Source organism: Rhinolophus hipposideros, assembly GCF_964194185.1.
Source record: "Rhinolophus hipposideros genome assembly, chromosome: 19".
NCBI classification, from domain to species: Eukaryota; Metazoa; Chordata; class Mammalia; order Chiroptera; family Rhinolophidae; genus Rhinolophus; species Rhinolophus hipposideros.
Genome location: NC_138065.1, coordinates 26,493,087 through 26,510,652, shown reverse-complemented (window position 1 = coordinate 26,510,652; position 17,566 = coordinate 26,493,087). Strand labels below are relative to the sequence as shown.

Sequence of the window (17,566 nt, the reverse complement as noted above, 5' to 3'; positions counted from 1 at the left end):
GTTAGGTTAATAGAGACTCAGATATTCCCACCTGCCTGTCTAGGCTGATTGGGTGAGGGTTCAACAAAAGAGCAATGTCTTCTTCCAGCACTTCTATTTGGGAGGAAGCTGCCCTATCCAGCCTTTACTTTAAAGCAAGACAATCAAATTCCTCTCTGTATGGCCCCAATGCTCTTTGAGCTGCTGCCCCAGCACTGGAGCTCAGAGCAAGTAAGGTCATCAGCGAGTAAGTCCACACATGGGCCTTTTAAGAGGAACACCTAGGACTCCAGCAGCCCTTCATCTCACTCAGCCATAATCTCTACTGTTCTCATATGCAGAAGTTATGAGAAATTCTTCTTCCAGTACTTGTACCCTTAGCTGGGGAGCCTAGTGTGGGATTGGAACCCCTCATTCCTCAGGATGTACCTCCACAGCCAAGATAGCCCTCCCAATTTTTAACTGCCACACATGGGTGTATGACCAGCCTGTTCCCTGTCGTCTCCCCTCCTACCACCTTGTCTCCATATGTCTTCTTCTGTATATCCTTAGTTATAGGACTTCTGTTTACCTAGACTGAAGGCAACTATCAATGATTGCTGTTCTTTAGTTTAGTTATAATTTTGAGGTAGTCATGAGGAGCAGTGAGCACAGAGTTTGCCTTCCCTGCCATCTTGACTGGAAGCCTCCTTTGGGTGTACTAATAAGTAAAATAAGGGTTATGTGAACACAAGAACTTCAATAGAGTGACATTCAATCTAACAACTAATATAGCTAAGTGCCTAACAGTTGGGGAGTGTATAATGGCATGAATACTCTGGACAAAGTATGCCAGGCATGACATAACAAGATGGTGTGAAATTTCCTCATACCACTCAGAATAGCACATAATTTAAGCCATATGAATTGTATATTTCTGAAATTTCCATGTGATATTTTCTGACAGTGGTTGACCGAGGGTAACTGAACTGGAGAAAGCAAAACTTCAAATAAGTGGGGACTACTGTACCATATACCTCTAACTTTATTCTTCACAGTTGTTTCAAGGCAACTGTGATCAGGCTGAGAGCTGGATGGTGGCACGTGAGAATTTCCTAAGGTCAGATGATAAGCGTTCCTTAGACAGTCTGGAGGCCTTGATGAAGAAACATGATGATTTGAACAAAGCAATCACTGCCCAGGTAATAACAACTAATATAAGAGTTCTAAAATAACTGCTTGTAATAATAACAAAAATCTTACATAGGTATGTGGTTTTATGATTTAAAAATATTTTAATTCTAATTTGCTTCTTGCAGAAAACTATGGGTTAGGCAGGGCAACATGACACTTTAGTTTAGTCTATCCCAAGTCACACTTAGCATTGAACTTTCTCACTTTAAGTCCAGCCTTTTAAAACCAGACTTTTACAATTGGAAGTGATGTAATATACTGTCTATTTCAACACCCCACCCAATGTAGGAATCACCCTCTTCTACAGTGTCCATGGGAAGTGTCAAAGAAAGGAATTCAGTACTACACAAAAAAATCCATCTCAGTATCAATATTAATGTTTTGCCTATTGTTGAGTTAATATCTCCCTCTCTGTAAGGATTTTACCCTTTGGTCCTGGTTTTGTTTCCCTTTGTGAAATGACAAAGGTTGATATCTGTTCTTTTCTAGGAGAGAGTCTGGGATTGCACCAGAGCCTAATCTCTAGACATCTGAGTTCTTTCCATTTTCTTTATCTAGGAAAAAAAGATCACTGAGCTAGAACATTTTGCTGAACGGCTCATAGCTGATGACCACTACTCTAAGGAAGAGATCGCTACTCGGCTCCAATGGGTGCTAGACAGGTCAGGCCTGAGCAATTGTTTTATGAGCTATAGGAGGGGGTAGCAAAGTGACCTCTCTGCTAGCATTGAGCATGGGGGTAACATTCTGAGTTCTTCTCACTTCTAGATGCCTAATACTATCTTGACACATTGGGAAACTTTGTGATCTGGACTCACAGAATGAAAGACATGGAAGTTACCTTAGAAATTACCTGACGTAACTAATATGTTATATCTAAAAAGAATGAGACTATGTTATATACAACATATAAATAATATATAATATAATAATATAGTGTATAACTAAATAATATATAACTATGCTATATATAACACATAAATATATAAATGAGAAGTTGACAAATGGAAAAATTCATGAATATGCCATTAGTGCTTGGGGGGGGGGGATAAAGGACACAGAGTAATCTAGCCCCTTCCTCCAGATGGAAGGCTCTCAAAGCACAGCTGATTGCTGAGCAGACAAAACTGGGAGACTATGCTGACCTAAAACAATTCTACCGTGACCTTGAGGACCTAGAAGAATGGATCAGTGAGATGCTGCCCACAGCCTGTGATGAGTCCTACAAAGACCCCTCCAACATTCAGGTAAGCTCAAAATAGGAATCTTGGAAAACTTTAGCATACCCAGTTTGTTGCATGAATGTTCATCTTTCTATACTGAACACTTCCTATTGTTGAGACCACTGCTGCTGTCCTCAGGGACTTCTGAGTCTAATGTGGAGCGGGTCCTTCAGAAGTCAACATCACTTTGGTTATGACAGAAATATTAACTCTTACTTTTAGACACAAGTTACCTTTTCTTGCTTCCCTAAATACCAAGGTAACTTAGTTTCTTTTTTCCCTTCAGAGGAAATACCTGAAGCACCAGACCTTTGAAAATGAGGTCTATGGCCGAGCTGATCAGGTGGAAAGAGTCATCAGCTTGGGAAACTCTCTGATTGAGCGGAGGGCATGTGATGGCAATGAAGAGACCATGAAGGTAGGGTTCTGCTCACCATGGGTTCTGGGCTACAAAATTACATAAAGAGAAATCTTACTATTTCAATATTTTCATATATAGGAATATGAAATATGATCTATGGTTAACAGTGATGCACAGATCTTATGGCTACCACCACACTTATTACTGAAAACTCCAGGAAAGTTTTCAACTTAATTCCTAAGCATTATCCTGTTTGTTTTGCATTTTCTATTCCTACTGCCAAGTCTTTTGACATTTAGGCATCAGTCTCTGTAATCAGTTCAGTACCCTTTTTTCAAACTTTCTTCTAATACCTCCTGTTGCTTTCTGAAATTGAGCATAACTTGTTTAAAATGTATGACATTCAAATACCGGAAAATTTTGGCTAGCCCCTACCTCCTTGGCCTCCCTATATTATCCTTTCAAGTTATTAGAGGACCCAAGATTCTAAAAAGCATAATGACTCCTTTGGGTTAGGGTCAACTGGAAGAGCTGGAGAAACATTGGGACTACCTGCTTGAGAGAACAATTGACAAAGGGCAGAAGCTCAATGAGGCTAGTCGCCAACAGAGGTTCAATACAGGCATCCGGGATTTTGAATTCTGGCTCTCAGAGGTAATTGCACCTGGAAATGGTGGGGGCATGGGAGTTTAATAAATGCTAGTCAGATAATCAAAGTTATGTGTGAATGATTTCCTTGACTCTTCTTTGGAAAAGTTTGGGGACATAGTTGATAATCTTGTTCTCCTTAAAGATAGTTTTCATCTAGCATCTTTACTGCTTATTCTTCATTCCCAGGCAGAGACACTACTGGCCATGAAAGATCAGGCCAGGGACCTGGCTTCTGCAGAAAACCTGCTTAAAAAGCATCAGCTGTTGGAAACAGAGATGTTGGCCCGAGAAGTAAGTGATTTTAGAATCCCACTCCTCTGGGATTTCCATTCAAAGAATGGAAAGGTTTCTGACTCTTCTCTCTCCTGTCTTAGGAGATCACTTGAGAACATAGTCTTGCAAAATTCACCTTAGTGTTCACCATCAGCAGTCATTAAAATCAGGTCAAATCCATGGGCTGCAAAGAAGTTGCAATAGTCACTGTTAACCAATGATCATTAAGCTATAGATTCTAAGATTCCAGGCTGTAGATCCTAAAAGTTATCTTGTTTATGTTTTTAACTGATGCATGCATATAAACTCACTATCATCCAAAGCTGCACAGTTGATCTGATCCTAGAAAGAAAATGCAAGTTTGTTTCATATATTTAGAGAGAAAAACAATAAAATAGATGGGGACATATGCAATGAAGTTTAACTACATATAGACTCTGGAAATTTAATGAAGAATTCTAGTAGCATCCTAATATGAAGCAGAGATTTGTACTAGGAGAAGTAATAAACATGATGGAAGGTATTAATTTCATGCTGGAGAATTTTATATTATCAGTTTTATTTGGTGATACAGATACCACAGAAAGGACAAGAAGTCAAAGGCTTTCTATAATAAGTTTGATTATTTCAGGATTTGATAATATTCCCTGTGACATCACTAGGGGGCAGAGTTTGAATGAAAATAGAGAAGAGGCTGGGTGTGTTCTGCGGCCATAGTAGTTCTTGTTGACTATTTCAGTAAATCAGTCTGCATCAAACAGAGTGCTTGCTCACCAAGGCTTATTTTCTAGTTGGGAAGAGGAAGCAAATAAAGGGGAAAATATCAGAAGGAAAAACAAGACACATAAGGCCAAATGTGCAATTTGAGTAACTTAGTCATGTTATCCATATTGCCCTCATCCAATCTGGGTTAAAAGAAACATAATATCAAATTTACTATCTTTAAAAATAATCTCTTTGACACAGTCTTTGAACCTGAACCAGCAGTGGTTAAAGATGAAAGTCTACTTAAAGATTGTACTATACTGTTCACTGAGTACACTCGGGCTTTCTAGGATGCACTCAGCGACCTGAATGAGTTGGCTACTGATCTGCTCTCCAGCGGGACTTTCAATGCTGATCAGATTGTGGAGAAAAGGGATAATGTCAACAAGCGCTTCCTGGATGTCCAGAACTTAGCAGCAGCACACCATGAGAAACTGAAAGAGGCCTATGCCTTGTTCCAGTTCTTCCAGGAACTAGATGATGAGGAATCATGGATAGAGTATGTACTGCCAAATCACTTTGCATTGATAATCCACTAGAGTAGATAATCCTCCAAACATGTCTCTATTTGGTGCTAAAATGAAATATGTAGTGTTTCTTGCTGTTGGTATCACTACTTCATCATGTTTGCCTTACCATAAAGTTAACATTGATTTATTTTCCCCAAATTCCTTCATTGTATGTACGCAGAGGGAGACAAAAATGGAGGGAGTGGGGGAAGAGTTTACATACATTCTGGGAACAAAATTAAGAGAACATATATGTTTGTTCTAGATAGTTCATAGAATGTGTAATGCTCATTCTGAATCAGACAACTGGGCATTTACAACTTACTCAATTGATGAGATCATTGCTATTTTTCTTTCTGTATCCTGTGTGTCTAATATGTCACAGAACTGCATACTGGACAGAGAATGTTACACATTACCTGCCATGGTTTTATTACATGCAAAGGAAATAATGGGAAAGCTATTACAGCTGTGCATATCAGTATGTTATTTTAATTGTATTAGCATAAGTCAGAAGTTTTGCTGAAAGATTTTGGCATTAATTATCGTTGTGATACTGACACCAGAAAGTTACCTCACCCTCCCCACACACACACACACACTTTTAGAAAACTGTTGCTCTAGAATGACTTCAGATGTCTAAACTCTAAATTTTCTGTTTTGTTCCTCGATTGCAGGGAGAAGTTGGTACGAGTGAGCTCCCAGGACTACGGAAGGGATCTGCAGGGGGTTCAAAACTTACTAAAGAAACACAAACGCCTAGAGGGGGAGCTGATGGCACATGAACCTGCCATCCAGGTAGGAATAGAAGAGTATGAGACCTGGAAAGACAGAGATAATCTAACAGTAGCCCCTTGTGTTACAGATAAATAGGATGATACTACAAAATGTGAAGATGGCATACTAAGGTCACATAGAGTTAGTCATAGAGTTCATAAGTGTTCTTTTCCAAATTTTGTACCCTATAAATAGAAGCATTCTGTACAGGACCCATACTCTTCCCTGGAAAGAGCACTTTTAACAGTCTAGGGTACAGTTGTTGACAATTAGGATGCAGGTTGGGACATCTAGAAAAGTTGTACTTGAGCCGAGCCATATGGAAAGAAAGCAACTCTGTGTCTGGCTTGGCAGCAGGATCACCCTGTGACCATTAATTATCCATAAAGTAGATCATGGAGAGTGGCCTTGTACAAATGCCAAGGTATCTGTCCAAATACTTGGGTAAGTTTAGTATGGTAGATCTCACTGCTTTCTTTATTCTCCCAGGATTTTCAGCACCATCCCAAGTCCCATAGAGTTTATAAATGATCTCAAGGGTAGGAAGGGCTAGATATTTTGCCTGGAGACTACATCTAAATTGGAAAAGATTGTGGGGTAATTCAACATGCAGTGGGTATGTTCTTCAGAATGTGCTAGATATGGCAGAGAGGCTGGAAGACAAGGCTGCTGTGGGGCGAGAGGAAATACGGGATCGGCTGGCTCAGTTTGTTCAACACTGGGAGAAGCTCAAAGAGTTGACCAAGGCTCGGTGAGTTGGAGATAGGAGGCCCAATTCTATTCCCATGTTACATGTATTGGGCTGGTGTTTGCGGTGGGGGGAGGAGGGGATGCAGAAAACTTAAGTGCTTGCTAAGCATTTCTCCCCAACTGCTGGTACCCATCTCTATCTAACTTCTAAGTCCCTGCTCAAATGCAAAGTCTTCCATGAAGCTTTCTCCCGTTTACCCCAGACAGAAGAGATTGCTGCCTCTGTGTTCTAAATATACCTCTACTCCTGTACTTACTTGCAGCTGTCTTTTATCACTGTTGCCCTACATATGTTATCCTTCATACCATGTTGTTTGCCTCATGTCTGTTTATATAGCTCCCCAGTTTTAACATTGTGTGCAACACATAGTAGTGAAAAAATTAAGAAATATTTTCTCCTTTATAGCCATAAAGCTATTTAAAATGATATAGTTATATAATCAAATAAAATAATTTCTGCCTATAATGCCATGTCTGTTAGCAATAGGAAGACATTTCTCCCAGGGGAATAAAAGGACTTTGTAGTGCCTACATTGTGCTAAGAGTAGAAAGAGACTCTGCTGTGTATTGCTGTTATTCTCCAATTCCAAAATCTTGGCACTTTTGTTTGGACACAGTTTCCTTCCCACAACAAAGATTCCTAGAGAGAAGATGATGCCACAAAATTGTACTTCTGGGGCAAGGGTCTCCCCCTTTTCAGAGGAGATCACCACAGCTGACCAGCAGGATATGTTTGACTGTTCTGTGGCCCAGTTCAATTGTAGCTGCCTCATGAGATTGTGCCACTCAGCTCCACTTTCACTGCTTATTAGTTTCCTCTTATCCTTTTTGGGCTTATTGCCCTATTATAGAGGGCTTCGGTTGGAAGAGTCCCTAGAATATTTACAATTCATGGAGAACGCTGAGGAGGAGGAAACTTGGATCAGTGAAAAGGAAGCAATGGTTGTCCTCAGGGATTCAGGAGACACATTGACTGCTACTCAGGTGAGCAATAGGTTGAATGGATTAATTAATTTTCTTCTCTTTAATATGAATCTCTTCTTAAGTTGTCAATGTTCTCGTCTTTAAAATTAGAATCTTTCTCCTGGTGGGAAAAGAAGACATTAGGGTCAGCTCTTAATATAGGATGTTCTTTTTTAAAAAATTAAAGTTTATTGGGGTAACAAAGGTTAGTAAAGTTACATAGGTTTCAAGTGTACAATTCTGTAATACCTCATCTATATATCACATTATGTGTTCACCATCCAGAGTCAGTTCTCCTTCTATTGCCATATATTTGATCCAATATAGGATGTTCTTCATACTTAATATTTTTCTGGTAGATGCAGTGTTTCATAGAATTATGATCAACATTCTCATTCCAAAATCCAGAAAAACTTAAGGTCACATGGTAAGTTAGAACAATGTCGCATATTCCTTTGATCTTTTTCTGGCAAATTTGCCCTTTTTGGCAAATGAAGAGTTTGGGGAGAGGAATTTAGTAGAGCTGTGCAGGAAGAAATGGATACTCATCTGTTCTGCCAGTTTCGTTGAATCATCATAAGTGGTAAAATTACATCAAGGGGAATCAGAATGGGGTGGGATAAATTGCCTGGATGTTTTGTTTCTCACTGACTCATTTATGCAGAGCTTGCTAAAGAAGTATGAAGCTTTGGATAATGACTTTGCTGTCCATGAGGCCCGAGTGCAAACTGTATGTGCTCAAGGAAGAGACATCCTGAGTAAGGTAAGGGACTTTAGGGATTCCAGGCCAAAGTTTCATTTTCAAGAGAAATTGGCCCAAATATAGACTCATGAGCAGTGTTAAAATCATATATAGACTATTCATAATCGCTTCTAAACTGCCTTTTTGTTACTATTGTTGTCTAAGCAAATAACTATCTATTTAATAGATTTTTTTCTGGAAATTCTTTTTTCAAGTTCTTATAAGTACAACTTGAAGATTTCTTTTAATCCTCTGTTGACACACTTACTATTATCCTATGCACAATATGGCACTTATGAAGATCTTATAAATGACTTGTTTGGGTCATAGAGTATTGTAAAAATGTGAAACAATTTCTTCATAAGCCTTTACGGAGAAGGACCACATGGAAACCTCTTTACAATTTGAGAATCATTCTTCTGTTTAGATGCTTGTTTTTACAAACTCTCACTTATCTAAGTACTATACAAAGAACCCTAAACAGAGATGACTTCATACCTTCTAGATGCTTACACTGACTAAGAAGATCACACATGTGGATAAACATGAAAAGGTTGCCCAAATTCTGGGGTGGAAATAACCACCTGAAACATAGAGGAATAATGTAATTAATTCACTAGACCTAGTGGAGAATAGTTACAATTTGGAATGAGAAAGATGAGAGCTTTTTAGGAGTACTAAAGAATTCACATTTCTGGCCTTGGTGTTTCCTCCTTTCAACCTTGGTGTTACAGGAGGAAAGTCAGCACAAGGAGAAGATTTCTGCAAAGATAGAGGCTCTGAATGAAAAGACCCCGTCTCTGGCTAAGGCAATAGCTGCTTGGAAGTTGCAGTTGGAAGATGATTATGCCTTTCAGCAGTTCAACTGGAAGGCTGATGTGGTAGAGGCCTGGATAGGTATGATATATGAGAGCCAGGGTCTTTGGGTTTGAGAAATGCTGATAAATTTATTTATAGAATGGTTCCTGAAGCTTTCTCACTTACCTTGCACAGAGAAATGCTCCCTTAAAATGATTACCCACTCCTATCTTTTCAGGACACAATTACAATTACACTCACACATGTGGACACACACACACACAAACACACACACACAGAAATATGCTAAGAGGGTGACTAAATGCCATTATTCCAGAGAACACCTTTTTGAGAATTGGTGATTTCACATGTGATATTTAGAAAAATAGGGCTATAGCAAAACACTCTAGGAAATAAACTGTGTGTTTGATTTACTTATGATTTATGTCTACTATGCATTTATTTTTTGTTCTATAAAACACTCAGAAGTTTTCTTGGCCCTAGCTCTTTCAATCAGTTTTATCCTGCGTAAGTCTAGAAAGGAAACTCATTAGTCCCCACTGTTCTCATATTCAATGTATCGCCCATTTTGATAGTTAGGAGGCTCTTTTGTAGCCTAGAGGACATATTCCTTTTCTTCTTACCAAGTCTGATACAAGACCAACTATCTTTCCCATCTTATCATTTATTTTTGCACTTTAGCGGAGAAGGAAACAAGCCTGAAGACCAATGGCAATGGTGCAGACCTCGCTGCCTTCCTCACTCTCCTAGCAAAGCAGGTGAGAACGGGTTGCCTTGTTAGTAGATGCCAGTGAAGTCCAAGACCAGTATCACACAGAAGCTGAAGGCATAGGATTATTTCATTCCTACATTTTGTGGGTTTATTTTCTGTAGAACCTGTAACATTATTCCTTTTTTCCTTCATGATACTGATAATTTGCTAGGTTTCCCTCCCTCTTCCTCCCCATTCACTCTCACCTGTCTTGCAATAGGTGTTCATCATTTTTATTAAGGACCAAGTTCGGCCTTTTAATTTTTCTCTGTTGTACCCTTTAATTATATTCCATTAATAACTTTTTATATCTTTATATCTTTATCATTTTCTTTAACTTGCTTTTTTTATTTTTTTTATTAGTTTCAGGTGTACAAGACAAGGTAATACTTAGACGTTCATCATTTATATCCCTCACACTGTGAACCCCCCTTCCCCCATCCATTATCTCTCCGACCTCACACCCAGCCATCACATTATATATATAAAATTATAGTTGGCATTCATTAATGTTTAGCTTCTGGTGTACAATGCCATGATCAGGCATCCACATTATCTCTGAGGTGGTCTCCCATATAGGACGCATGTCCATCGGATACCCAACAAAATCTTTACGACATTATTGAATAAGTTCCCCAAATTAATTTTCAGAAAACCCTGAGGCCATCTTGTGGTTAACAGCTGCTTCCTAATCCCTTCACCTTTAACTTGCTTTTGAATTACTTAATTTCAAAAAATTTTTTAAGATGGCTATTGAGATGATCAAATACGTAGTCATTTTTCTTTTTTAATATATTGTTTTATTTTTAATTAAAGTTTATTAGGGTGACAAGTGCTAGTAAAATTACATAGGTTTCAGGTGTACAAATCTGTAAAAAAAAGTGTCTATATATCACATTGTGTGTTCATCACCCAGAATCAGTTCTCCTTCCATCACCATATATTTGATCCCTTTACCCTTCTCTACCACCCCACTCCTTACCCTCTGATAACCACTAAACTATTATCTGTATCTATGAGTTTTTGTTTCTTCATTTGTTTGTCTTTTTCTCTTGTTGTTTTCAGTTTTATATACCACATATCAGTGAAATCATATGGTTCTTGACTTTTTCTGTCTGACTTATTTCGCTTAACATTATAATCTCAAGATCCATTTATGTTGTTGCAAATGGCACTATTTCATCTTTTCTTATGGCAGAATAGTATTCTATTGTGTATATATACCATAACTTCTTTATTCATTCATGTATCGAAGGACACATTGGTTGTTTCCATGTCTTGGCCACCCTAAATAAAGCTGCAATGAACATAGGAGCACATATATCTTTACGGATAAATGTTTTCAGATTTTTTTGGTAGATACCCAGAGGAGGGATTGCTGGGTCATATGCTAATTCTATTCTTAATTTTTAAAGCAATCTCCATATTTCCTTCCATAGCGGCTGCACCAATCTGCATTCCCACCAACAGTGCATGAGGGTTCCTTTTTCTCCACAGCCTCTCCAACACTTGTTATTATTTGTCTTGTTGATAATGTCTATTCTAACTGGTATGCTGTGATATCTCATTGTGGTTTCTATTTGCATTTCTCTGATGATTAGTGATGTTGAGCATCTTTTCATATATCTATTGGCCATCTGTATGTCCTCTTTGGAGAAACGTCTATTCAGGTCCTCTGCCTATTTTTAATTGAATTGTTTGGTTTTTTGTTGTTGAGTTGTATGAGTTCCTTACATATTTTGGATATTAGTCCCTTATCAGAGGCGTTGTTTGCAAAAATCTTCTCTCATTTGGTTGGTTGTCTTTTCATTTATTGATGGTTTCTTTTGCTGTGCAGAAACTTTTTAGTTTGATATAGTCCCATTCATTTATTTTAGCTTTTACTTCCCTTGCTTTTGAAGGCAAATTCATAAAATCTTTGAATCCAAGGTCCGTAAGTTTAGTACCAATGTTTTCTTCTATGCAGTTTATTGTTTTAGGACTTTAGGTTTAGGTCTTTGATCCATTTTGAATTTTTTTGGTACAGGGTGACAGATAGCAGTCTAGTTTCATTCTTTTGCACGTGGCTTTCCAGTTCTCCCAGCACCATTTATTGAAGAGACTTTCTTTTCTCCATTGTATGTTTTTGTCTTCTTTGTCCAAAATTATCTATTCATATTTATGTGGGTTTATTTTTGGGTTCTCAATACTATTCCATTGGTCTGTGGGTCTGTTTTCTGCCAATGCCATACTGTTTTAATTGTTGTTGCCCTGTAGTACAAGCTGAAGTCAGGTAGTATGATACCTCCAGCATTGTTATTTTTTCTTTGGATTGCTTTGGCTATTTGGGGTCTTTTGTGGTTCCATACAAATTTGGTGTTTTTTGGTTGTATTTCTTAAAAATAATGCCGTTGGAAAAAGAAAAAAAAAGAAAAATTATTGAAATTAAAAAAAAATAATAATAATAATGCCGTTGGGATTTTGATGGGGATTGCATTATATCTGTGTATTGCATTCGATAATATAGCTATTTTAACTATGTTGATTCTTCCAGGCCATGAACACAGAATGTCTTTCCATATCTTTGTGTCTTCCTCAGTTTCTTTTAAAAATGCCTTATAGTTTACACTTCCTTGGTTAGGTTTATTCCTAGGTATTTTATTATTTTTGTTGCAATTGCAAAAGTAATTGCCATTGTTTTAAATTTCTTTTTCTGAAATTTCGTTGTTAGTATATATGAATGCAATGGATTTTTGTACATTGGTTTTGTAGGCAGCAACTTTACTGTATTCATTTATTGTTTCTAATAGCTGTTTGGTTGAGTCTTTAGGGTTTTCTATATAAAGATTCATGTCATCTGCAAAAAGTGACAATTTAACTTCTTCATTCCCTGTTCAGATGCTTTTGATATCTTTCTCTTGCTGATTGCTCTGGCTAGAACCTCCAATACTATGTTGAATCACAGTGGTGATAAGGGGCAACTCTGTCTTCTTCCTGAACATAGTGCAAAAGTCTTCAGTTTTTCACTGTTAATTATGATATTAGCTGAGGGTTTGTCATATATGGCATGTATTTTGTTAAGATATTTTCCTTATATGCCCATTTAATGAAGTGTTTTAATCATACATGGACGTTTTATCTTCTCAAAAGTTTTTTCTACATCTATTGATATAATCATGATTTTTACCTTTTATTTTGTTTATGTGGTGTATCACATTGATCAATTTGCATATGTTGGATCATCCTTGTGCCTCTGGGATGAACCCTACTTGATCATGATACATAATCTTTTTAATGCATCGTAATGTTCGATTTGCTAGAATTTTTTATGCTTTTTGCATCTGTATTGATCAGAGATATTGGTCTGTAATTTTCTTTTTAGTATTGTCTTTACCAGGTTTTGGTATCAGAGTAATGTTGGCCTCATAAAATGAGTTAGGGAGCATTGCCTCTTCTTCAATTTTTTGAAAGATTTGAAGAGGAAAGGTGTTAGATCATCTTTGAATGTTTGGTAGAATTCACTAGTAAAGCCATCTGGTTCTTGACTTTTACTTTTAGGAAGGTTTTGGATGATTGATTCAATTTATTTACTGTTGATCACTCTATTTAGATTTTCCAGTTCTTTGTGATTCAGTCTAAGAAGGCTATATATTTCTAAGAACTTGTCCATTTCTTCTAGGTTATTGAATTTGGTGACATATAGTCCTTCATAGTATTCTTGGATGATCCTTTGTATGTCTGTGCTATCCATGATAACTCTCCTCTTTCATTTCTGATTTTGTTTATTGGTGTCTTTTCTCTTTTTATCTTAGTGAGTCTAGCCAAGGGTTTGTCAATTTTGTTAATCTTTTCAAAGAACCAGCTCTTTGTTACATCAATTGTTTCTGTTGTGTTTTTGTTCTCTATTTCATTCAGCTCTGCCATTATTTTTATTATTTCTTTCCTTCTGCTGACTTTGGGTTTCATTTCTACTTCTTTTGCTAGTTCGTTAAGGTGTACTGTTAGGTCTTTCTTGAAATAGACCTGTAATGATATAAATTTCCCTCTTATTACTGGTTTTGCTGCATCCCGATGATTTTGATGGTATGTATTCTCATTCTCATTTGTTTCTTTTATCTTTTGAACTCCCCTCTTATTTCTTTTTTGGCCCAGTTATTCTTTAAAAGTACGTTGTTTAATCTCTACTATTTGTGTTTTTTCCTGCTTTCTTTTTACAACTGATATCCAATTTCAAAGCTTTGTGATCAGAGAATATGCCTGGTATCATTTCAGCCTTCTTCAGTTTGCTGAGGCTAATTTTATGTCCCAGTATATAGTCTATTCTTGAGAGTGTTCCATGTACACTAGAAATGAGTGTATAGTCTGATGTTCTAAAATGAAGTACTTTAGAAATGTCAATTATGTCCATTTGGTCTAATGTGTCTTTTAGGGCTGATATTTCCTTATTATTTTTCTGTTTGGATGATGTATACATAGCTGTCAATAATGTTTTAGGTCCCCTACAATAATTATTTTAGGTCAATTTCTTCCTTTAGTTTTGTTAGTAGTTGCTTTGTATATTTTGATACTCCCTGATTGGGGGCATATATATGATAAGTGGTATGTCTTTTTTGTTGTATTGTCCCTTTTATCATTATAACATGCCCATCTTTGTCCCTTGTGACCATTTTTATCCTGAAATCTCTTTCATCTGATATCAGTATGACTACACCTGCTTTTCTCTGAATACCATTTACTTGGAATGTCAATTTCCACTTTTTCACTTTGAGTCTATATTTTTCCTTGTAGCTGAGCTGTGTCTCTTGGAGGCAGCATATGGTCGGGTTTAGTTTTTTGATCCAACATGCCACTCTGTGTCTTTTTATTGGTGAATTCAGTCCATTTACATTTAGGGTGATTATTGACATATGAGAATTTCCTAACATTCTACCTTTGTTTTTTAGTAGGTTGGTGTCTCCATTGTTTCTTTGTGTTTTTGTTCCTGTCTGTTATGTCAGTGTGGTGGTAATCTATGATTTTCCCCTCTGTTTCTTCTTTTTTCATGTTACATATTTCAGTTTTTCATTTTTTTTTGAGTGGTTACCATTAAGTTTATGTGAAAGAAAGTTTCATATTTAGAGTATCCCATTTTCTTCTGCATGCTTCCTTTCTCCATTTCCTTTTACCAGTTCAGAACTTTTCTCTCCCCTTTTATGTTTTTGTTGTCACAAATTACCCCTACTTGTGCTGTGAGTTCATTTCTGTGTTGCAATAGCAAGTTGTCTTTTTCCTAGTTTTTAAATGGTTTTTCTTCTTTACCCTGTATGTTATGTTTAAGTGTATAGTGTCTTCTTTTGTGTAATTATTGCCATTTCCTGCTTCTATCTGTCTGTTTGAAATACTACTCATGATTTTGTATTCTTTTGCTTTTTTGTTTCAGGTCGAATAGTGTCCTTCAGTATTTCTTGTAATGCAGGTCATGTGTTAGAAAATTCCTTCAGCTTCTATATGTCTAGGAATGTCTTTATTCCTCCTGCATTGCTAAAGAATATCTTTGCTGGATATGTTATTCTTGGCTCATAATTTCTCTCTTTCAATCGTTTGAATATTTGACTCCACTCCCTCCTTGCTTTCTGATGAAAAAATGTGATGATAATCTAATGGGCTTTCCTTTGTAGGTTACCGTCTTCTTTTCCTTGGCTGCCCTGAGGATTCTTTCTTTCTTTCTTTTTTTTTTAATTTATTGGGGTGACAATTGTTAGTGAAATTACATAGATTTCAGGTGAATGAGGATTCTTTTTTTGTCATTGAATTTTGACAACTTCAATACCTTCAATGCCTTGAAGGAGGCCTGTTGGGATTGAGGTAATTAGATATTCTATTTGCTTCTTGATTCAAGGATCCAGTTCTTTCCACAAGTTTGAGAAGTTCTCATTGACTGTTTGAATATATGCTCTTTTCCCTTCTTCCTTTCTTCTCTTTCTGGTGTGCCCATTATTTTTATGTTCTTTTTGATGGAGTCAGAAAATTCTTGTAGAGTTCTTCCCTTTCTTTTAACTCTCAAATCACTCTCTTCTTACGTCTGTGTCATTTCCAGATTTCTATCTTCGATGTCACTGATTCTTTCCTCCATCTGGTCAGCTTCCTAAGCTTTCTATTTCATTCTTCATTTCTTTTATTGAATGTTTAATCTCCAGAAATTCTATTTGTCTCTTTTTAAAAATTTCATTCTCTTTGGTAAAATGTTCATTTTGTTGTTTGATTGTGTTTCTGAGTTCATTAACCTGCCTGTCTGTGTTTTCTTGCATCTCATTGAGTTTATTCAGAAAAGCAATCTTGAATTCTCTGTCATGTAAGTGACATATTTCCATGTCTTTGAGTTTATTTTCTGAGTTTCATTTTCTTTCTGAGCTGCCTCGTTACCTTGGTTATTCATGGCAACTAATGAATTATTATTTCTCTTCCTAGGCATCTACAGGAGTGAATTTTGCAACAAGTTAATAGGAAGAGGTCTTTCTTTTGCTTTCCAGTAGGTGTTGGTGGAATGTTTTATTTTCTTTCCCTCTGCAGCCTTTTATGCTCTCTCACACTGTTGTGTTATATTTTCTCTTGCACTGTTCCAGCTCTTACTTGATGGAAGGGGTCCCGTGATGGTGGGCTTCTTCTCTGTGAGCAGGTCACCTGGATCTCAGGGCACTGCCTCTGTGAGAGTATGTGAAGACCTTCTGAAGTCCCAAAGCTCTTCCTGCAACCAAATTCAGAGCCTGTATGTCTCAGCTGCTCTGATTATCCCTGCAGTGATCCACCCAGATAGGAGGGGGTGGCGTGAGTTGTGAGAGGTGGCTCTGAGCAATAGCAACTACCAGTCCACAGTTTTCTTGCCCCTATAGTTCCTTCCCTTTTGCCTGAATTAGTTGCACTGTGAGTCTGTGGTTGTGGGACTGCAGTTCTCAGAGCTGTATGTATTCTGGGTTTTTTTTTATCTGATACTGCTACCATTTCTTCTGTAGTCTACTTGTAGCACTGGAGGGGTGGAGGTGGGGCAAACTCTGGGAGAGTGGGGAAGGGTTGGCCAGGCTCTGTGCCTATGGCTTCTGTCCTGTAGTTGGCAGTGAAGGCTTAAATCACTGTTCTCAGCCTTGTTCGTTCAGTCTTTGCACCAGGGTCTCTGCCATGAATTAGGTTCAGCTGTGTTATATGCTCATCCCTTTGGCAGAAATGTGGGCCATAAGGGGTGCACTTCATTCTCCCGTGGCTGTGGTAAGCTCCAGAATGCATGGAGCTCTGAGCTCCGGTTCATGTTCTGTGGCCCAAGGCCCACATCTCTGTACTTTCCTTTTCTCTCCTCTGCTGCTCATCCAAATTGCCCACCTTTAGATGATTCAAGTTGCTGGTCTCAGGCATGCCTGTGTGCCATGCAGGGAGTCTTCTGTTGAATTATAGCTGTTCAATATGTTGTAAATTCCAGGGGAGATTTCAAGACACACTCCTCATACCCATTTCTGTGATGTAATCCCCATAATTACAGTTTTTTGAGTACTAGCCTTTTTCTGTTTGCTTTTATACCTGGGACCTTTCAGGGGCTTCAACTAAATCTCTTTCATTAGGCTCCCACTTGATGTGTCTTGAACTCAGCACAGTGGGACTAGAGAAAACTCTACTTAGCATTTAGACTCTTAACTACTGTTTTCTGCTTGGCTTCTAGGACTTGTGTCCTGTACATTTTAGGAATCTATAAATGTCTTGATGGGAAAATACAGTCAGAATATTGAACCTACTTTTCTGCAGTTCTCTTGGCTTCTCAAATCCTGGCTGCATCTATTCCCCAGAACTCCAATTTTTGTCTCTTTATAGCTCCATGAGATCATCAAA

At 37.6% G+C, this 17,566-nt stretch overlaps 1 protein-coding gene across 1 annotated transcript in view; it reads left to right on the top strand.

Annotated features, from left to right (window-relative positions):
• Positions 1-17,566, top strand: part of SPTA1 (spectrin alpha, erythrocytic 1) — a gene marked incomplete at its 5' end in the record, with an annotated part of 119,822 nt that overhangs the window by 90,531 nt on the left and 11,725 nt on the right. Inside the window, 13 exons of the mRNA XM_081025128.1 lie at positions 1,017-1,160; positions 1,711-1,814; positions 2,237-2,399; positions 2,662-2,793; positions 3,253-3,390; positions 3,574-3,678; positions 4,716-4,924; positions 5,612-5,732; positions 6,341-6,462; positions 7,313-7,445; positions 8,089-8,187; positions 8,901-9,063; positions 9,667-9,743. Coding sequence (XP_080881254.1) covers positions 1,017-1,160; positions 1,711-1,814; positions 2,237-2,399; positions 2,662-2,793; positions 3,253-3,390; positions 3,574-3,678; positions 4,716-4,924; positions 5,612-5,732; positions 6,341-6,462; positions 7,313-7,445; positions 8,089-8,187; positions 8,901-9,063; positions 9,667-9,743 — 1,710 coding nt within the window. The remainder of the gene's footprint in view (positions 1-1,016; positions 1,161-1,710; positions 1,815-2,236; positions 2,400-2,661; positions 2,794-3,252; positions 3,391-3,573; positions 3,679-4,715; positions 4,925-5,611; positions 5,733-6,340; positions 6,463-7,312; positions 7,446-8,088; positions 8,188-8,900; positions 9,064-9,666; positions 9,744-17,566) is intronic.